At 42.3% G+C, this 22,996-nt stretch overlaps 1 protein-coding gene across 2 annotated transcripts in view; it reads right to left on the bottom strand.

Moving 5' to 3' along the window:
- BIN3 (bridging integrator 3) overlaps positions 1-22,996 on the bottom strand; it is a 135,150-nt gene that overhangs the window by 49,635 nt on the left and 62,519 nt on the right. For both annotated transcript variants that reach the window (XM_087875875.1, XM_034422071.3), the window contains exons 3-6: positions 20,954-20,994; positions 15,044-15,105; positions 7,035-7,171; positions 4,438-4,478 (exon numbers count right to left, since the gene is read on the bottom strand). In XM_087875875.1, coding sequence (XP_087732001.1) covers positions 4,438-4,478; positions 7,035-7,171; positions 15,044-15,071 — 206 coding nt within the window. In that variant the 5' untranslated portion in view covers positions 15,072-15,105; positions 20,954-20,994. The remainder of the gene's footprint in view (positions 1-4,437; positions 4,479-7,034; positions 7,172-15,043; positions 15,106-20,953; positions 20,995-22,996) is intronic.

The raw sequence follows: 22,996 nt of genomic DNA, 5'->3' as shown, positions 1-22,996 counted from the left end.
GAAGATGCAAGATCACAAAGCAGAGAGAAACATGAGAATGGCCTGTTTTTATGACTCTGTAATATCTTAAATTTTGGATAGAATACGGGCGACTGGATGGAGCTGAACATGAGAATTGGAGGAGAAAAAAAAATCATGGATGGACGGATGGAAGAAAGGAAGGAAGTCGGTCATGGAAAGAAGGGAGGGAGGCAGGGAGGGAGGACAAGGAAGGAAGGAAGGAAGGAAGGAAGGAAGGAAGGAAGGAAGGAGAAAGAAAATAGGAGAAAGGGAAAAAATCCTAATTTGGGGGCTATAATATCTTAATTTTGGATAAAATGTGGGTGACTGGATGGAGCTGAACATGAGAATTGGAAGAGAAAAAAATTACGGACGGACGGACGGACGGACGGAAGGAAGGAAGGAAGGAAGGAAGGAAACTGGTCATAGAAGGGAGGGAGGAAGGAAAGAAAGAAGGAAGGGAGTCAGTTATGGAAGGAAGGGAGGGAGGAAAAAGAAAGAAAAATAGGAGAAAGAGAAAAAAAATCCTAATTTGGGGGCTATAATAATTAATTTTGGATAAAATGTGGATGACTGGATGGAGCTGAACAAGACAATTGGAAGAGAAGGAAGGAAGAGAGGAAGAGAAAAAAATTATGGACAGACGGAAGGAAGAAAGGAAGGAAGAAAGGAAGGAAGGAAGGAAGGAAGGAAGGAAGGAAGGAAGGAAGGAAGGAAGGAAGGAAATCAGTCATGGAAGGGAGGGAGGGAGGGAGGAAGGAAGGAAGGAAATCTGTCATGGAAGGAAGGGAGGGAGGGAGGAAATCGGTCATGGAAGGGAGGGAGGGAGGAAGGAAGGAAGAAAGGAAAGAAAGAGAGAAGGAAGGGAGTCGGTTATGGAAGGAAGGGAGGGAGGGAGGAAGGAAGGAAGGAAGGCAGGCCTCTGGAGATAAACAGTAGGGAATTAGGTTTCAGATTTGATAATTTCTGAGATTTACTGATCTCCCAAAAAACCAGGGTAGGGAAGTGGGAGAAAAGCTAAGCCAGCATCATGTTTGCCTGGGGTCTTTTCCCCCCTGCAAATGCCCAACTCAGAGGTTGATAGAGTGAACGCAGCCATCCCACTCTAAACTTTCTTCCCCACGGAAACCCCAATGCTAAACCCATTCTGGCTATATGGCCCATTTTCATAAAACTCAGCCAATAGCTCATCCAGTTAGAATGTACCTCTTATAGGCACACGTCGTAATTCTTTATTGTGTCTGCACACGCAATCATATGTCCTAATCAATATAGAAAACTACAGGAAGCTGTATAAGTGTCCTTCCTTTACCTTCTTATAAGGTAAAGGTTCCCCTCGCACATATGTGCTAGTCGTTCCCGACTCTAGGGGGCAGTACTCATCTCCGTTTCAAAGCCAAAGAGCCAGCGCTGTCCGAAGACCTATTTTGATCTCTGTGCCTATTTTTCTACTTGCATTTTTTTACGTGCTTTCGAACTGCTAGGTTGGCAGAAGCTGGGACAAGGAACGGGAGCTCACCCCCTTTCGCGGCGCTAGGGATTCGAACCGCTGAACTGCCGAACTTTCGATCAACGAGCTCAGCGTCTTCGCCACTGAGCCACCGGGTCCCTCTTTCAGAGCTCTTATAGGGTCTATCTTTTCACACAACCAGATAAAAATGTTTTCTAGTTCAGAACCTTGGCTATATCTGCAGGATGATTCTCAGGAAACTCTATATAGTTTCCTCATCCAGATGTGCTTCACAGACCATTCCTTTTCATTTGCATCTGCCTTTCCAGATAGTATAATGAGCTTTTGGTTAAATGCTGGCAGGTTTTTCCCTTCACTGCAAAACCCCAAATAAAAAAACATTATTTGGTACTCAATTCGGTACAACATCGGCAACCTGCTTCAACTTGTTCGGTTTTAATGCCTTCCCATGAATGAATCAAATATTCGAGCTGACAGCACAATAAAATATGGGGCTGGAGACAAGATGCTCTCCCAGTTTCCTAACCAGCAAAATTACGTTACCTAGAAATTGCCAATCCCGTCATATTTGAAGGACATCAGCTGGAGGAAGACCGCTATAGAAGAAGACAATTGGAGGCCATTAAGGGCAGACAAGAAGCCATACACAAGTCCTCTTCTGCAGTGGTGGGATTCAAATAATTTAACAACTGGTTCTCCGCCCTAATGACCGGCTGTGTGGGCGTGGCCATGGTGGGTGTGGCCAGAGGGTGTGGCAGGCGGCACTCGGCCTCCTGCACACCCCTGGGAGCAAAAACATGCCATGGGGGGGCAGCGTGGCGCTCCCCCCCGCACGCCATTTTGGGCCTAGTAGGCGTCCCTGCAGCCTCCTGGGAGCAAAATTGGGCTGCAGGGGGTGGGCGCACCACACCCCCTGCGGCCCATTTTGGGCCTAGTAGGCCTCCCTGCACTTACCTGGGAGCCAAAATGGGGCACGTGGGGACTCCTGGAAGGGACAGGGCCAGCCAGCAATTTAACAACCGGCTCGCCCGAACCGGCTGAATCTCAGCACTGTTCTTGTGAACTCCGGAGCTTTCCGTCAATTCTGCCTAGCAAGCTTCTAAACCGGTCTATGGTTTCAACCAAGCGGTTGGAGGAGGAGGAAGAAGATGGAAAAACAAATCCTAACAAAATTCCAGAGCTACTTTCAACTACCTTGCTCCCGAATCCCGATCCGTTCCTAACAGGCAATAAACCCTATAACTGCCTTAGACTTTAATTTAGAAGCAGGAAAAAATGTCAAGTGAAACAAAAGGTGTTACGGAGCAATTTGCCTCACTCGCTGTCTTATTAAAGTCATTTTGTTCTCGCTCGCACAACTTCCTTGTAATAAAAACAAAGTGAATCTAAAGATTTCGGCACTCGTTTGATTGTAGTAATAGAAGTTCTCTATAAAGAGGCTCAGATGCTTGGCTTATAGCTCAAGTAAATGCTAATAAGATTTAAAAGAAACATGAAAAAAGAAGCTCAGAGACTTGCAATAATTAAAAAAAAAATCTGAATATATGCCTGGCTAAAATGCACTTTTAAACAGAATATTTTTACTTTTTTTTTTTTTCAGTTTCAGAAAGGAGGAAGAAACTTTATTTAGATAGGGATTGAATGACTGATTCCATTTTAAGCCTGACAAATAATAAGAGATCTCTGGATAGCTTGCAGGGAAACGAATTGTGTACTGAGTTTCAAAATCTGTTCAAACTTACTCAATCCTTTTAACAAAAATGTACTTTTAATTAAATGAATCTGACTACATCTTTCACATAGAATATGTTACGTTCAACCCCTTTTTGGAATAGCTTAGGGCAAGGGTGTCAAACTCAATTTCATTGTGGGCCGCATCAGGGTTGTTCTTGACCTCGGGAGGGTGGGGGCGTGGCCAGAGGGCGTGGCCAGCTTGACATCACTGAACCAAACTGTGGTTTGGTGTGTTTGGTTCAGAGGCTTAATGATGCTGGAACTGAATGATCAGAAATGATCTGCACTCCAGCGGTTCGAGTCCGTCTCGGTGAGACAGAGTGAGCTCCTGTCACTCGTTCCGTAGCTCCTGCTCACCCAACAGTTCAAAAGCAGTTTGAAAGCAGGCAATATTGCAAGTAGATAAATGGGTACCACTTCGGTGGGAGGAAAAAAAATCTAGCTACGTTCATTTGTGCGGAGAGCAGAAGCTGACACTGGACCTGGCCAGACGTGAGATATTACAAAACAAGGCGAGGCGAGACAAGCCGAAGAGTGAGCAACCCGAGCTCCACGAGTTAACTGGTATGAACCTAGTTCGCCCACTATGGTGCACCAAGAATAGGCATGCAAGTGTCAAACAAAATGAATTAGTAATTTAGGCTGTCAGGACTACATTGGGTGTCTACTCTATGTAGAATTCTCTGACATTGTATGCCATACAATGATTTTTATGATGGGGTTTTTAAAATTTGAAATTGGTTTTAAATTGAAATGTTTTAATTATGGGCCTAATTATTTAATTATTTTAAATCTATTTTAACTTTTGTATATAAAGTGTTTTACTTGGCTGTTCACCGCCCTGAGTCCGAAAGGAGAAGGGCGGTATAGAAATTTGAAAAATGAATAAATAAATAAATAATACAATAAATAAGTAAATAATGGAAGAGGTTTTAATCTATCAGCAAATGAGCAAAAGAGTTGTAATACCTTGCTGGTGATTTTTTTTTTTAATATACACTCACTCCTAATTTATATTATTTTGCTTGCATATTCTCTCTAAAACAAAGGCTAAAAATTCTGGGTTTGTTGTTTTTCTAAACACAAGTTGGGATCTGCAGAATTTCACAAGCTGTAGGTTTCACCCAATAAGCCTTGAGGGAAAGCAGGTTTCTCGCTCCCATGTTAAATCACGTTCGTTTGTAAAAAAGATTGCAAAAGATTGTTGCTTATATGGAAACATCACAACTTACTTTTTCAGAGGCTCTATGACTGTTTTTTGGATTTGATTCACCTGTTAGAAGAAGAACAAGAAGAAATGTTTTCAATAACCAGCAAGGCAGATCACTTGAACCAGTGTTTTTCAACCTTGGTGACTTGAAGATGGTCTGGACTTCAACTCCCAGAATTCCCCAGCCAGAATTCCCCATTTCAATTCTGGGAGTTGAAGTCCAGACATCTTCAAGTTGCCATGGTTGAGAAGCACTTATTGGAACTTCATATCCAACTCCGTATTTTCCAAATATGTTCTTTTCCACTCTTGTCGTTTCCATGTTTCCTTTCCATGTTTTCATTTTCAGCTAAATTAAGTATTCTGTGGCTACTGAGCATGTTAAATCTTCACCAGAATTTTCCTTCTTTTTAATTGTTGGGATTTTACCAAAAAAAAAAACAAAAAAAAAAACAGTTCAGCTAAGTGTAAAGATTTCTTTAAATACGTTGGTGTTTGCTCACTTGGTTTTTAATGGATCTACTCTTGCTCCAATTCTGTCAGTGTTCATTATATTCGGTACTCATATTATGAGATTGTTATTACGGGAATGGGGTTCATAATATAACATAAAATCTTAAAACTAATCCAAAATATAAAAAGCCAAGAATGATGGACAATCAGTTGGGGGGAAAAAGTTATGGAACTCTGTTTTTGTATTGTGTGCACAAAGATGGAAAGATATAGCGATATCTACAATGGTTGGCTGGTTGGTGAAGACGATGGAACTTGCTGAGATGGCCAAATTGACGTCTGTGATTAGAGAAAGTACAATATCTGTACAGCTGCCTGGAAACCTTTTATGTAGATTTTGTGAAAAAACAGAACAAAATTAACTCAATGATTTATGGGTTTGATGCCCATTTTTTCTAATTTTTTTGCTACCCGTTCTGTGGGTATGGCTTGGTGGGCATGGCTTGGTGGCCGTGGCAGGGGAAGGATACTGTAAAATCTCCATTTCCTCCCTATCAGCTGGGACTCAGGAGGCAGAGAATAGATGGGGGTGGGGCCAGTCAGAGGTGGTATTTACTGGTTCTCCAAACTACTGAAAATTTCCGGTACTGGTTCTCCAGAACTGGTCAGAACCTGCTGAAACCCACCTCTGGTAAGAGGTATATTAGAGAAGATTGGAAGCCACTTCTTTGTATTTTTTTTTCTTGCTCTTCTGTTTTTCTTTCTCTCTCGTGCTTTTAGCTTTCCCTTTGATCTTTTTTTTTCTTTTTTACTTTACATTAGCATTAGTTTTTAATCATTGTTTTTAAAACCTTGAATGAAATTGTTTTTTTAAAAAAAACAAACAACAAAATATAAAAAAGCCATTACGAGTAAGCATACCAGGCAAAAGTTGAATTCCAACAATAGAGATCAGATGAGGTTCAGGGTTGAATCGCTGATTTTCTGGTACTCTCTGAGCTTGTTGTTTTTATTTATTTTATTTTATTTTATTTTATTTTTTATTTTATTTTTATTTGATTTATATGCCGCCCTTCTCCGGAGACTCAGGGCGGTTTACAATGCGTTAAGCAATAGCCTCCATCCTTTTGTATATTTTATACAAAGTCAGCTTATTGCCCCCACAAACTGGGTCCTCATTTAACCTACCTTAGAAAGGATGGAAGGCTGAGTCAACCTTGAGCCTGGCGAGATTTGAACCTGCAGAAATTGCAGGCAGCTGTGTTAATTACAGGGTGCATTAAACCACTGTACTACCAAGGCTCCTGAAGATATTTCAAATACCAAGCTAGGTAACATCATCAGTGCAGGAAAACAACCAAACTCAGTGATGGGCTGCTCCCGGTTCCGACGGGTTCCGACAAACCGGTAGTTCCGATGATCAGATGGCCCCGCCCACCCATCCCTGCCCTATCCTGTCTTATATTTCCTCCTTTCTGGCTCAGCTGATTCGCTCAGCACAGCTGATTTCTGCGCTGTTTTACTTACCGGGCTGCCTTAGAAGGTAAGCAGCTGAGCTTCAAATTGCGGTATTTTGAATGCTACGCGCAAGCGCAATAGGTATGCGCGTGCTCGGTGGACCGGTTGCGGTCCACCCCTGACCAAACTCAGGGAACCCCGACAGAAGTTGGGTTGATGCAGCTTGTGCCACTCACGAGAGGTAAGCCAAAAGAATTACCTCTGATAGAGTTGAGATTTAATAAATTCAGGAAGTTCTGATTTACATCTAATAATTGTGCAAATTCACCTGGCTGCAGATCCCAGCCTGAGAAGCGCAGGTTGGAGAATTTACTGTTCTGTGGCAATTACTATTCTAAATCTCAAAATTGTTAAGAATTAATTGCCTGTTTTGTTCTTTGTCATTATTTCAAATTTCACTCCGTAATAACTTTAAGTGATTTTTAAAATCCTGAAAGATGCGTACACAGCTGGTGTAGCTGCTGGCGCTGTACAATACCAGTCATGAACATCTGTACCCCCTTTTGCACATCCTCTAATATATAAAGTCAGTATTACAACCTTGACAAGAACCGTGTGGAACGATCAAGGAAAACTTCACAATGAAGGATGTCAAACTTGGAAGAACTTCTCCTTCCTCCTCAGGAATCGATCCAGAGCAAAACTTACCTTCTCTTGGTTAAAAGAATCCATTCGTTTCATTGCCGTGTCCAGGGCCATCACCATTTCGAGAAATTTAGGGTCTTGTTCACAGAGAGGATTGGCCATGAGATCCGATGAGATTTTGACAGCAGACTTTGACATGGCTATATTTGGGATAGAATTCAGGGAGAAATTGATTAAGGATTGATGCTATTAAGAGATACACGTTGATTTAGATGGTAGAAAGTGTAAGGGGAATTTTTTTTTTTTTTTTGGTAGTCGGGGAACACCATTAATATAGAGCTGGAAAATACAGTATTTTTTCGGACTATAAGACGCACCGGTGTATAAAACGTACCAAGATTTCAAAGAGGTAAGCAAGAAAAAAAAAAAATTTGCCCTCCCCAGGCCCCAGGAGCACTCTGCAGGCCTCCCAAAGCCTCTGCGCACCCTGTTTTTGCGAAAAACACACCCGTTTTTTGCAAAAAACGGGACACGCAGGGCGGGGCTTCGGGAGGCCAAAAATGGCTGCATTCGGTGTATAAGATGCACCAACATTTCCACCCTCTTTTAGGGGGGAAAAAAGTGCGTCTTATAGTCCGAAAAGTACGGTAGGCTTTTCCTGAAAGGAAAAATATGCTTTTCCTGAAAGATGGACTTCTGGATCTTCCCCTATTCTCCTTCCTCTTTTAGAATGGACTAAGTCAATACAGTTAGTCCTTGACTTATGACCGTTTTCCCACACTTATGACCGTTGCAGCACTCCCATGACCACCTGATCAAAATTCAGGTGCTTGGGCAACTGACTCATATTTACGACGGGTGCAGTGTCACGGGGTCATGTGATTCCCTTTTGGGACTTTACTGACAAAGCGAAGTCGACGGGGAAGCCAAAGTCACTTAACAACCGTGTTACTAATTTAACAGCTGCAGGGGTTCGCTTTAACAACCGTGGCAAGGAAGTTCGTAACATGGGGCAAAACTCACTTAGCAAATGTCTCACTTAGCAGCAGAAATGTGGTCGTAAGTCGAGGACTACCTGTATTAGGATCTCCCCTGAATTTCCTACCTCAAAATTGTATGAAACAACAATTGTGATCAGACGACTCCTTGGGAGATGCAAAAAAAAGAAAAAAGAGAGAGAGAATATTTGGCGCCATAATTAACCTCTGTGACTTCAGACTGTAGCCTTACCCAGCAGTGTTTCTCAACCCAGGCCATTTGAAGATGTGTGGACTTCAAGTCCCAGAATTCCCCAAGGTTAAACTCTGCTATAGAGCAGGGGTCTCCAACCTTGACAACTTTAAGCCTGGCGGACTTCAACTCTCAGAATTCAGCAGAGCTGGCAGCAGATTCGGACAGTAAGGAGGTTGGGGAGAAACATGGGCCAGTCCTGGAGTCTGGGGAAGGCTCGGATGAGGGCTCTGCGTCGGAGGCAGAGAGGGGGCCAGAGCCGTCTGAGTTATCAGCTGCCTTCGGAGTGAAATATCAGTGAGGCAGACGAATAGCTGGACCCTGTTCCCAGAGTGCGCATGCGCAGAGTTGCCAGACGAAGGTAACAGCTAAAGAACAAGGGTCGACTAGGGAGTAAGGCCACAGGTGGACGATGAAGGGCCCCTCCCAGAGGGAATAAAAGAGGAGCGAAAAGGGGAGTGGAGTTTGCAGGAGACAATTAGTTCGCTTAATTGGTTCGTGACTCCTTGCCAAGTTTTGAAGATATCGGCCTGGCAGCTCTCCAAGACAGATAAGGTCTGTGACTGTAAATTCTCCCTTGAAAGACGTTGCTGGATGTGAATGAGAAGAATTCACAGTCACTTAATTAAAAGGGGATTTTGTCAGGACAGGGAGTCTGTTTCATGCTCTTGGGAAGCCTAGGTCAAAACATTTCTCCTTATAAAAAGTGGCCTAAATCTTCCCCCTTTTAATGTGGAAATTTTAAATTTGTTTTAATTATAGGGTTATGGGTAAGGCGTTTTAAATTGGGGAGCCATTTTGGATTTAATTTTGTTTTAAATGTATTTTAATGTTTATATTGTATGTTTTTTAATCTTGGCTGTTCACCGCCCCGAGTCCTTCGGGAGAGGGGGCGGTATAAAAATTTAATAAATAAAATAAATAAATAAAAAAGTATCCATTCACCATACTTCTATTTTCCTAATGCAAAAATAAGAGTCTGATATTATTCCTTGCCCAGAGCCAGCCGGCTTAATGATTGGAATGCAAATTTTGCTTTTCTTAAGCTAGCTTCTTCAATTGAACCGGTGACAGGTCAAGGGATTCACAGTCCAGCTTTTCAGGAATTCATTCATTGTCTCCCGACCTCACAATAAGCTTGAAACATAAAAGCGGAGACACTCCGGAGTGCATAAAATGCTAATGGGAAAACTCTCCAGGAACGCTAACTGGTGGCTTGGAAGAAGAGCTATTAATGAATTTGTGCAAACATCAGGATAAACACTCATAAGTAATCAAGTCCGCATTATTTAAAGGCGCCATTTAGAAAAAAGTGCCCGAGCGGAGGCTAGAAGTGGCTAGACAAGCAGAAAGGCAGCCTTTTCTCAGCGCTGTTAAGGGCTGCGTAGTTTCACCGCAGCTCTTTCAAAGCTAACAAATCGCAACCGATTAAGCTTTCGCAGCTTTCGGTAGTTTTTATAAAAAAATATAAAAAAATAAAATAAAAATATATCCTCTGGCAGCTGTGACAAGATAATGAAGGCAAAGCAAAGTTAGCAAGGTGTAAAAAACCCCGACGAATGCAGTGAGGTTTATATACGGGGGGAAAAACATTTAGGCCGCTTAAGGTGTTTGTAAGCACATTTTAGAACATTTTGTCCCGGGGACAGTTTCAGAGTCAAAGCGTAGGAGCATCCTTTCCCAGAACTAAGGTTGGACCAAGGGGCGTCGATGAATTTTAACTGAACCTGGGTTCAAATTGCACAGGTGCTATGGCAGTGATGGCTAACCTTTTTGGACATCGCGTGCCAGGAGCGGAGGGAGGGGGGGTTTGTCGCGCAGATGCGTGCCCACACCCATAATTCTATGCGCCCCGCCCCGGCACATGTGACCCCCCGCTCCCCCCCCACCCTCCTGGCATGCTGGTTCCGTTTTTTGCTCTTCCCCAGGCTCCAGGGCCTTTCTAGGAGTGTGGGAAGGGCGAAAACAGCCTTCCCCACCCCACCGGAGGCCCTCCGGAGGCTGGAAATGGCCCGTTTACCAACTTACGGTCCAGGGGTGGGTTCTAAATTTTTTTACTACCGGTTCTGTGCGTGTGGCTTACTTTGTGGGTGTGGCTTGATGGTCATGTGACAATTCTTTAGGATTTAGCAGAGGTACTGGTCTACCAGGCTTTTAACTGCTTGCAGAGCTGTACCGGTCTACCCATTTGTTTTTGGAGGCATTGGTCTACCCATTTATTTTTGGAAGCACCGGTCTACTCATTTGTTTTTGGAGGCACAGGTCTACCACCACACTGCCTTATAACACTGATCAGCTGTAGGGCGGCCCTTTGAAGCCCCGCGGCAAGAGTTTAAACAGTTTTTTTCCTTCTAGCCGATTAGCTGGGACTTAGGAGGCAGCAATAGATTGGGGGTGGAGCCAAATAAAAGGTAAGAATAACGCGGGGGGCGCAGAACTGGTTCAGTGATGTCATATCGTCACCACTACCGACTCGGTGGAACCCGGCCGAACCGGAAGGAACCCACCACTGTTACAGTCCCTCCGGAAGTTGGCAAACGGGCCATTTCCGGCCTCAGGAGGGCCTCTGGGGTAGTGGGGAAGGCCGTTTTCATCCTCCCCAAACTCCTAGAAAGGCCCTGGAGCCTGGGGAAGAGAGAAAAACAGGCCTTCCACACCACCCCCCGAGGCCCTCTGGAGGCAGGAAACAGCCTGTTTCCCTACTTCCAGTAGGCCCAAAAGGCCATAAAAATCAGCTGGGGCGTGCCAGAGCTGAGCTCACATGCCCACCGATATGGCTACACGTGCCACCTGTGGCACACGTGCCATAGATTCACCATCACGTTGCTATGGCATAAATGTGTACACCTTTCTGGGTGCCCTTGGGCCCCTGCCCCTTAAGACGTTTTAAAAATAAGTTTTACGTCTTAAAATTAATGGGAATTAATATTAATTGGTATGCAAGACCTCTGTCACCATCGATTTTTGAGCTTCATTAAGCTCTATTGACATTCCAGGAAAATAAATGTAAAAGTCAGCTATTGCACAATGTTTTGTTTACAGATGTTATCCACTTATCCAGGAAAAAAAAAAGGAAAATGTAGGATGAAGTGACAGGGAGAACATTCTCAGGGGGATAGAAGGGATGGCTAGGAGGACTCTTACTATTTTGCCTTTGGTGAATATTATTTTGCGGCCTGCAGTCATTTTGAGATACAGTACATGGACTTCAGAAATTGTGGGACTTGTTTCTCAGATTCATATCACAATGCTCCTGAACTAGGGTTACAGCTACTTATTTGCTGTAAGAAACAGAGCAAGAGATTTGAACCAACAACAGGGGTGAAATGCTCCCGGTTCGGACCGGATCGCCCGATCCGTAGCGATGGTGGTGGGTGGTTCGGAGAACCGGTAGCAAAAATCCCTGCAGCCCCCCCTCCCCCATGCCCAGCTGAGCCAGACGATCATCAGAGGCTTTTTTTTTTTTTTTACTTTTAAAAGCATTTTTTCTACAACCTCTTCCGACAAAAAAATGCTTTTAAAAGTTAAAAAAAAAAAAAGCCTCTGATGATCGTGCGGCTCAGCTGGGATCGTCAGAGGCTTTTCAAAGCATTTTTTTTCTGCAACCTCTTGGCCTAAGAGGTGGTAAAAAAAATGCTTTGAAAAGTCTCTGACGATCCCAGCTGAGTTGCCTGATCAGCAGAGAGGCTTTTCAAAGCATTTTTTAAAAAGCCTCTCTGACGATTCCAGCTGAGTTGCCTGATCGGCAGAGGCTTTTCAAAGCATTAGAAAAAATGCTTTGAAAATTTTTTTTTTAAAAAAAGGTGGCCACGCCCACCCAGTCACATTACCCCACCACCACCAAGCCACGCCCACAGAACCGGTAGTAACAAATTTTACATTTCACCCCTGACCAAACCCACAAAACTTGCACCAAAAGGCAAGGCGAGAAACATTTTTTTTGATAAAAAGAGAAACTAGGGGAGACATGATAGCCATCTTCCAATCTCTCAGGGGCTGCCCCAAAGAAGAGGGAGTCAAGCTATTCTCCAAAGCACCTGAAGGCAGGACAAGAAGCAATGGGTGGAAACTAACCAAGGAGAGAAGTAACCTAAAACTAAGGAGAAATTTCCTAACCGTGAGAGCAATCAATGAATGGAACAACTTCATGGGTGCTCCATCACTGAAGGCTTTGAAGAAGAGATTGGACAACCATTTGTCCAGAATGATACAAGCTCTCCTGCTCATCTTCCTTCATTGGACATTGATGACATTAGGGAATTGATGTCACTAGTAGAGAGTAGGGAAGAGAGAATAGAATGGAGTCTCTGCCTCACTTCTTGGCTCTAGCAAAGGCACATTAGCAGCTTACATTGGTACATTTCTCAATCTTCTATATACTGTATATAAAAGCCAAATACCACTCACTCATCACGAAAACTCCAGAACGGTAAAGCCTACAAACTTGAAATTTGGCATGTATGTTCCTCTTGGCTTCTAGGTGCTCGCTAAGAAACAATTTTTTGAAATGACCATCGGATCATTAGTATTCCATATACTCTGATGCTAAGGAGTTAGACGTTCCACTCCCCCTCCCTACCTGAAAAGAACTCTGTCCCAACTGCCAGTTGCCTTATGTTAACATGCTCCGATGCTACCCCTTTGCAAAACCGGGCATGGGCGTGGCCAACATGTGACTCATCTGGCCTGCGGGCTAGGACATTCTACTCCCCCTCCCCCTCTGTTCCAACTGTCAGTTGCCTTATATTAACACACTCTGATGCTACGGAGTTACACATTCTACATTAAGTTTCGGGCTTTAAGTGTCAATTTATTACGCCCGATCACATAGTTTCGTAGCAAAGCACGGGGGTCCAGTTAGTTACTTATAAGGAAGGCTTGGATGAATTTGTCTAACTAACCCCCTTTGAACAGATCTGAGTGTTTCCAGTTTCTGTTACCAGCAAGAAGGGCAAACCAAATTAGAAGATGGTTGCCCCAGCTCCAGAGATCGGGACGGTACATCTATAAATGCAAAATAATGTTTGGGTTTTAAGTCGTAAAATAGGTAAACTTGTGATGATGCTTCAGAGCCGAAGAAGGAGCAGGCTGAGGGAAGCATCTTCCCACAAAACCTCTGGGGCTGATCCATTATCGATGCTCCTTGAAAAGAAGGAAAGGAATTCGTAGGGAGGGAGGGAGGAAGTGAAGGATGGATGGATGGATGGATGGAAGGAAGGAAGGAAGGAAGGAAGGAAGGAAGGAAGGAGACAGAAAATAGGAGAAAGGAAAAAAAATCTTCCTAATTTGGGGGCTAATTTATAAGGAAAAGCAGAGAACCAGCTTTTTATATTTAAAACCAGAATGGTACAGATGATTGCTGTGCAGTTACTAGAATTTCTGGGTCAACTCAGAACCAGAAAGAAGTTCAAATTCTGCATTTATGCATAGCTGACTCCTGTGTTCAGAAAATTACATAAACATTCAGACTCATAAGCTTTTTCGGTTTCCAAGAAAACCAAAGAAAACAACATTTATTTAAATGTTTTTATCCTTTATCAGGAGGCAAACAGTGAACTGCCCCGAAGTTTAAAACTGTTCCTCACTTTCTCATTTAGGGAAGTGACATTTATGGTTCCACTGATGACAAAAAAATTGTTTTTTTCTCCTCTAGGAGAAAAATATGCATTTCCCCCTCATTCTGGCCTTTTCATTTCATTTCATTCCTGGCTTGCTCTGGTACCGCATTAATTTTATCTTCAAAATAATGTGAGGACAAAAAAGACCGAGGACGTTTTTTAGAATCAGAGGAGCATGGGAGTATAATTTTTGTTTTGTTTTCTACAATCTGCGGCTACAGCAAAATACCTACTATCGACTTTAGGAGTTGTAAAAAGCTGCTGGGCTATTTCTACCATTATTTTAAGGCCCTTAATTGGTTCTCGATCTACATTCCTCTCCTTTCAGTTCGCTCAGACGCCACGTTCGATGGGATGGGATTGGACACAATTGAGTTCCTACTGGAGATGCCACAGAACGCAACGCAGAAAGGACAAAAGGGCAGGAGAAAATCAACACCTGGAGTCCAGATGTTTCTCTCCAAAATCTCAGAAGCAAACAGCTGTGTCAGTAGGAAAAGAACAAACAGAAGAAATGACTGCCAGTTTACTCACTGCTTCCTACGCTGATCACAGTGTCCAAAGCCAAGTTAAATCCAGCCTTAATCAGGAATTCCCTGGATAATTTTTTTTCTTTTACAGGCTGTTGGAAAGTATTTGTTATTCCTTTGTGCTAATCTGTTTGTAAGATATAGTTTAGAAGACTTTATATATCTATATCTATATCTATATCTATACCTATATCTATATCATCTATATATCTATATCTATATCTATATCTATATCTATATCTATATCTATATCTATCTATCTATCTATCTATCTATCTATCTATCTATCTATCTATCTATCTATCTTATATGTTTTCTGAGGTTTTCGCGGGTGTTTGTATGTAGGTCTTTGGTTACTTTGGCAACTCTGGCAGTTAAAAGGAAGAAACAGCTGCGATCACACACATTGCTCCTAGAAGCACGAAGCCGAAGACACCAGCCTGAAGATGATGGATGAGACTTCGTCGAAACGTTGCCAAGAAACCTCCAATTTTACGAGGGAGAAAACCCGTATAACCAAAGACCTACATATATATTATATATATATATATATATATATATATAGACATTTTGACCAGTGAAAAAACTCAACAGAGGCTTAATGAACTGTGGCTAAATAGATTAGGAAAAAAAGGGCACAGAAAAAAAAATCAAAACTGGTTCAAATCTCACTCAGTACAGCAGATTCGCCTACCTAGGTCTGCATCTGTGCTTTTCTTCATATCTTTTTGGAGCTTCTTCGTTTGATCTTCCAGCCTAAAAATAGAAAAAATAGTTTTGTTTTAAAATGCATATAATTAAAGCTCTCTCTCTCTCTCTCAGTGCAAAACAAACTGCAAATGACAAGAAAGGAGGAACGGGAGGAAAAGTGAGAAGACGGTCGCTGGATTTTGGTTTGTGAGATGTAGGAGCCAACCGAGACAACCAGAAGGGGACAAACATAGGGAATATATATTCCATGGCCAACAAGATTCAGATTAGCAGAGTTGGAAGGGACCTTATAGGTCATCTAGTCCAACCCCTTGCCCAAGCAGGAGACCTTACACCGTTTCTGACAGATGGCAGTCCAGTCTCTTCTTGAAAGCCTCCAGTGATGAAGCTCCCACAACTTCCGAAGGCAACTTCTGCTCCACTGGTTGATTGTTCTCACTGTTAGAAAATTTCTCCTTATTTCTAGGTTGAATCTCTCCTTTTTCAATTTCCATCCATTATTCCTTGTCTGGCCTTCGGGTGCTTTGGAAAATAGCTTGACCCACTCCTCTCTGTGGCAAGCCCTCAACTATAGGAAGACTGCTATCCTGTCTCCCCTGGTCCTTCTCTTCACTAGACTAGCCATGCCCAGTTCCTGCAACCGTTCATCACATGCTTTAGCCTCCAGTCTCCTAATCATCTTGATTGCTCTTCTCTGCACTCTTTCTAGAGTCTCAACATCTTGAGGTGATCAAAACTGGATGCAGTACTCTAGGTGTGGTCTTACTAAGGCTTTATAGAGTGGTATTAGTACCTCCCTTGATCTTGATAGTATCCCTCTGTTAATGCAATTTAGGGTTGCACTGGCTTTTTTGGCTGCCGCTGCACACTTGTCGGCTAATATTTAATGGCTCATATTTAATATTAAAACAAGGCTGGGTGCTGGAAGGAAACACTTCCTTGCCAAAGCTGCAGAAGATGATGCTTGGGTTCGCCTAGCTGATATTGCAGTCGACACCACACTCAATATCAAACAGAATATAGCTGGAAGGACCTTGGAGGTCTTCTAGTCCAACCCCCGGCTCAAACAGGAGACCCTATACCGTTTCAGACAGGTGGCTGTCCAGTTTTTTCTTAAACATCTCCAGTGATGAAGCACCAAGGGTGAAATGCTCCCAGTTTGGACCGGATCGCCCGATCCGGTAGCGATGGAGGCGGGTGGTTCGGAGAACCGGTAGCAAAAATCCCTGCCCCCCCATTGCCCAGCTGAGTCGCGCAATCATCAGAGGCTTTTTTTTTTTATTTTTAAAAGCATTTTTTCTACAACCTCTTTGGCCGAAAAAATGCTTTTAAAAGTTAAAAAAAAAAAAAAAGCCTCTGATGATCACGCGGCTCAGCTGGGAGGCTTAAAAAAAAAAAAGTGTCTGCCGATCAGGCACGTCAGCTGGGATCGTCAGAGGCTTTAAAAGCATTTTTAAACAATGGTTTTAACAGTAAAAAAAAAAAAGTTGGCCACGCCCACTCAGTCATATTACCCCCACCACCAAGCCACGCCCACAGAACCGGTAGTAACAGATTTTACATTTCACCACTGTGAAGCACGCACAGCTTCTGAAGGCAAGCCGCTGGTTAACATTGCCCTCACTGTTAGGAAATTTCTCAATTCCAGGTTACTTCTTTCGTTGGTTACTTTCCATTCATTCTTTCTTGTCTTGCCTTCTGGTGCTTTGGAAAATAAGTTGAGCCCCTCTTCTTTGTGGCATCCCCACAAATACTGGAATATTGCTATCATGTCACCCCCCGGTCCATCTTTTCTCTAGACTGGCCATACCCAATTCCTGCAACTGTTCTTCATAAGTTTTTGTCTCCAGGCTTTTAATCATCTTGGTTGCTCTTTGCACTTTTTCCCATGATTATCTATCCTAGACCAAAACGATTTGGCGAATAAAATCCGGAAATGTCGACAAAATCAATTTGAGCATGCTAACAAGCCGGGCTGGTGGCTGTCATATAGATTAAGAGAAGAGGCAGAATCTAGAAAGATTGAATTTTTACAGGACTCTATGGGAAACTTGGTAGGTACTACAGAGCAAAAAGCAAATTTTTTATACCTCCTTATATAGCCAAGAAATCTATCAGGAAGATAAACTCAAGAGTTATCTCCAGAATCTACAATTGGAGTTGATTCCGGATCACTGTAAAGAAATTTTAAATGCAGAAATTACAGTTGGGGAAATAGCAGTAGCTATCAAGAAACAAGCCAATGGCAAAACTCCAGGACCGGATGGGATTCCTAGTGAATTTTATAAAGGAGTCTTTGACTCACTTAGTTTGCATATTAAAGATCTATTTAATGAGGTTTTACTATACTCTAAAATACCCCGGAATCTACATGGACGGAAGCCTACATTTCCCTAATCCCGAAACCTGAAACAGATAAAACTCTGATCCAGAACTATAGACCAATCTCGCTCCTGAATGTGGATTATAATACTGTGTGTGACCAGCCATACGCTAAATAAATAAATCCATGATTTGGAAGAATTGTTGGAGATCATCGGATATGGAAGTTTTTAGTAAACAAGAATTCAGCTTTTTCTAACTTTTCCATCCATTTGTCATGGAGGACTCAACGACTACATGCCCTTAGCCCAGGAAGACCAATACACTTGGACCAAAATTGTTCCTTCTCTGAAAAGGTATATGCACAGATGGTGACTGTTGACAGTATAGTTGTATCCTTTGTTCCTTTTTAACATGAATTGCACATGCAATGAACTGCAGTAAAAAAAAAACAAACAAAAAAAAAAAACCAGGCGGTCCTTTGATCTCCCTATGGATACCCTGCTTCTGCAGATTTATTTTGTACATGCTTTGCAAAGAATCATACAGAACTCCCAAAGCAACTATCATACTTAATGTGACAGAAGAGGGAACATCCTGCATACCTGGGGAGTCATTATGTTAATGTAAATCAGTTCAGGCTTTTTTTCTTGGCCCTGCTTTCTTTAACTTGCTTCTTTGCTTTTTTTTTAATTTACAGTATTTCTGCACCTCCACAATTACAGGTCTGGAGGTGGCTTACAAATCTATGAATAATGGAAAACCCATAAGCATCATACTAATTCTGAACATATCAGTAAAACGCAAAGCAGCTCCACTGTCAACTGTAGAAAGCAAAGTATAGATGCTGGTTTCCAAAGGTTGGTTGGAAAAACCGTATTTTCAACACATTTTGACATGAGTCTAATGTGGGGAAGTTTCTCTCTCTCTCTCTCTCTCTCCATCTGTCTATCATCTATCCATCCATTATCTATCATCTCTCTCTATCATCCTATCTCTATCATCCTATTTCTATCTATCTATCTATCTATCTATCTATCTATCTATCTATCTATCTATCTATCTATCTATCTATCATCTATCTACCTACCTACCTACCTACCTACCTTCATCATCTTTCTATCATCATCTATCCATCCATCATCAATTCTATATCTATCTATCTATCTATCTATCTATCTATCTATCTATCTATCTATCGTCATCTATCCATCTATCAAAAGGGACAGTGGCTGAGCTTGTCAATCAAAAGGTCGGCAGTTCATCGGTTCGAATCCCGAGTGCCATGTAACGGGGTGAGCTCCCGTTACTTGTCCCAGCTTCTGCCAACCTAGCAGTTCGAAAGCACGTAAAAAATGCAAGTAAAAAAATAGGGACCACCTTTGGTGGGAAGCTAACAATGTTCCGTGCGCCTTTGATGTCATGCCAGCCACATGACCACAGAGACGTCTTTGGACAGTGCTGGCTCTTCGGCTTTGAAACGGAGATGAGCATCGCCACCTAGAGTTGGGAACGACTAGCACACATGTGCGAGGGGAACCTTTACTTTTATCCACCTATCATCTCTATCATCATCTATCCACCCATCTATTATCAATTCTATCTATCTATCTATCTATCTATCTATCTATCTATCTATCTATCTATCTATCATCTATCTATCTATCTATCTATCTATCTATCTATCTATCTATCTATCTATCTATCTTATCCACAGACATACACTAATGTGATGCTACAAACCCTCATAAATATGGTGGTGTTGGTGGAAGGACCGTCAGAACTTTGAATCCAGATTGTAAATACCTGCTAGGAAGATCCTTTGTAACTTTGAATGGTTGCTAAGCAACTGGCTGTAAGTTGAGGACTACATGTACCACTGAAAAGGCACCAAGGCAAATCCCTGTTCCCAAGGATACTCCCCAGTAGCTTACAGAACAGAAATCAAGTAAGAGCACAAATGGAATTCAGTATGCAGGAGGTGAGCATATAAATAACTGCATATGATCTAAGTGGTTGCAGTTTCTCTCATTACCGTATCGTCTTAACAAAAATATGGGGGGTTTTTTTCCCCTGCATAACTCTTAACTTCCATCTCGTGCCAAGACACTGGATTCTGTTCATTTCTATACATTGTCTAAAAGCATTTGTTGCATATTCACCATGTAATTAAACCGATGAATTAATTAGTGCGTAATTAACTAATTAAACCAACATGGATTTGGGAGACCTCTCTATATTCTCCTTGCATGTAAACAAAGATTAGTATTTTCCAAGTGAGGAGTTAAAAGAAGTGGCTCAAACTTCTTCTTGGGAGAGAATTCCTGTCACAGAATTCCTGTCCGACCAAGCCAGTAGCAGGAAATGCATCAAACAATGAAGAAATAAAGAGAATTCCTAGAGCTTTTTCTCCTCAGACTGCTGAAAACTGGTCAATTAGGTGGGAACAGTAGAAAGAACGATACTGTAAGTCTTTTGTATCTTGGAGACTGCTGACATTATAACATTAAATAAAGGTAAATTGATTTAATGTAGGGAAGGCACACCTCAGATAAAATTGTATGTCTGTTGTCCTTCACACAGAGAACACAGCAATGGTGTCTTATGGAATTATTATGATTTAGGAAGATGATACTTTATTATTATGATTATTATGATTTAGGAAGATGATAGTTGACTCTTACCTTGATCAATATAAACAGGTTTTCTCAACATTGACAACTGTAGGATACTTGGACTTCAACTCTCAGAATTTTCCAACCAGCCATGCTGGGGAATTCTGGCTGAGGAAGTCTGGGATTTGAGTCCACACGTCTTACAGTTTCCAAGGTTGAGAAATATGAATAAAAATTCATATTTTCCTGTGTATTGTTCAAATACAAGGCTGGGGACAGCAAAAAAGTCACTTCCTGTCCAACCAGAAGTTGGGAAACGGGCCATTTCGGGCCTCCGGAGGGCGTGGGGAAGGCTGTTTTCGCCCTCCCCAGATGCATAGAGAGGATCTGGAGCCAGGTGAGAAAGAAAAACTGGCCTTCCCCCCCCCCCACCCTCCCAGGCCCTCCGGAGGCAGGAAACAGCCTGTTTCCCTACTTCTGGTGGGCCCAGAAGGCCCGAACACGTGCCAGACCTGAGCTGGCGTGCCAGGCGACATGGCTCTGTGTGCCACCTGTGGCACACGTGCCATAGGTTCACCATCACGGGCCTAGAGTCAATGTACGAGATGGGCGGCCACACAAGTCCTGTAATTAACTAAACAAAACAACTGTCAGTGAGAAGATCATCAACTCTGGGGGTGAAGGTTTCATCTAGGTCTCTCTATGTAGCCCCATTTTCATTCTATTTAGCCTGTACAGGAGCAGTAAACATTTAAGAACTGGTGCTTAAGTTATCTTGTTTCCTCTCCTCTGGTATCATGTCGTTTTTGATTACAGGCAATTTCTTATTATTCTGTAAACTGCTCAGAGAGCCTGTCAGTCTGAAAAGGAACATAAATGGAAGGAAGGAAAGCAACGTCGGGAGAAAAGAGCCAAGAAAGAACACCCACCCGAATGAAATGACTAAGAATACTTACTGTTGAAGCTTTCCATATTCCCGTTCAAAATCCCTCTCAACCTGCAAGAGGAAAAAGAACCCAAATTATGCTAAAAATCCAGGGTTGCAATTATTATTTTTTAAAAAAAGAATTCTACCCAATGCACTCAGGATTTTTTTTTTTCCAACTGCAAGAACAGGCTAAGCGACAGTCAGCCATGTATTAGGGGCTCTCTACATGTTGGGCCTCAATTCCCACCGTGATCCACCACTGCACAATATCACTTGGACTTCAAGCATCTAAAGAGCCAAATGTTACCTGTGCCTGGAATAGAATAGAATAGAATAGAATTCTTTATAGGCCAAGTGTGATTGGACACACAAGGAATTTGTCTTTGGTGCATATGCTCTCAGTGTACATAAAAAGAAAAGATACATTCGTCAAGAATCATAAGGTACAACACTTAATGATAGTCATAGGATACAAATAAGCAATCAGGAAACAATCAATATCAATTGCAAAGATACCAGGAACAAAGTTATAGTCATGTAGTCATAAGTGGGAGGAGATGGATGATAGGAACGGTGAGAAAACTAATAGTAATAGTAATGCAGCCCTAGTGAATAGTTTGACAGTGTTGTGGGAATAAGTTGTTTAGCAGAGCGATGGCATTCGGGAAAAAACTGTCCTGGTGTCTAGTTGTTCTGGTGTGCAGTGCTCTATAGCGTCGTTTTGAGGGTAGGAGTTGAAACAGTTTATGTCCAGGATACGAGGGGTCTGTAAATATTTTCACAGCCCTCTTTTTGACTCGTGCAGTAGACAGGTCCTCAATGGAAGGCAGGTTGGTAGCAATTGTTTTTTCTGCAGTTCTAATTATCCTCTGAAGTCTGTGTCTGTCTTGTTGGGTTGCAGAACCAAAGTAGATAGCAGTAGATAGTAGAGCAGATAGTAGAATCAGGACCAATCTTTATTACAGTCACAGACCAGCACAGAAGTTAAAGATTAAAATAAATACATTCTCTAAAAATGACTGGAAAATAACTAAGCAAAAATAGCTATCTGAATAAGGATCTTTAGTTCTTTAAGTGTTTTTCCCCTTATGATCATTGCGGCAGCCCAAAATTTTGCTACTGCTCGAGCGGTGGAATCCTTGAAGGAGATGGTTCACGTAGAAGTTCCTGGATCTACTAGAAGGAGAATGTATGTTGATCTGAGGTCCCTGTAGAACTTGCAATAGGACATGTGAAATATCTTCAACTTTCCCATTGCCACGTGTACATATTCTCTCAATTGTTGAGAGTTTCATCATACCTATTTATTGCAGGAGTGTTGAAGGAAGTTATAAAGCCTGGTTCTAAAAAAATGCTTTTCTACTCTTAGGAAAAGTCAGGCCTTTCAGATACTAGATATCATATTATAATCTTAATGGACTTCAAGTCTTGGATCTAAAAGAGAGTTAGCAGAATCAGGGACAAAGCCAGCTTTACAAGGAGCTGCATTCAATGAATAACTAAGAAGCTCACTTGCAACAAGCATGCTCCAAATATCATATTTGGGGCTGAATATTTGACATTTAAGGCAGAAAAGTTAGGAAGTTTATACACTAATCCAAGAGCTTTGGCCGGCCAGCATCCTTTTCACTTTTGGGATGCTGTTAAGACCAGAGGAAGTGGTGATGCTTGGCTTCTGAACAGATCAAAACAATGGCTGTGTCAGGATTCGGTGTCATCTCAAATAAACTGCATTTCAAACAAATAGTCCTTGATCAAAATCTTTCATTTATTAGGCACAACAATCGAAACTCCGACTCAGTTGCAGCCAACACTGACTTCCTGGTCCAAACCCTCCCTTTCCTTTCCCCACTGCTCTGCTTCTCATTGGCCATCTTCCAAGTCACTCTGCTGTTATCTACTACTTCAGCTCAAAGGAATTTACCCCCTCCCAACCCATCTCCTAGGGGATAGTATCTCCAGGGAAAATAAGTAGGTGAAAAGTCAAGCGTCCTCTTGCCAGATGCCCCCACCTTCTCCTTCTTATGTCAGCTCTGGAGTGAATGCAGCTTGGAGTGCTGACAGGCTGGTT

This window comes from Pantherophis guttatus, chromosome 9, assembly GCF_059756535.1.
Source record: "Pantherophis guttatus breed Tessera chromosome 9, ASM5975653v1, whole genome shotgun sequence".
NCBI classification, from domain to species: Eukaryota; Metazoa; Chordata; class Lepidosauria; order Squamata; family Colubridae; genus Pantherophis; species Pantherophis guttatus.
Note: the sequence above shows the minus strand (reverse complement) of the source record. Positions and strands in the feature narration are given on the sequence as shown.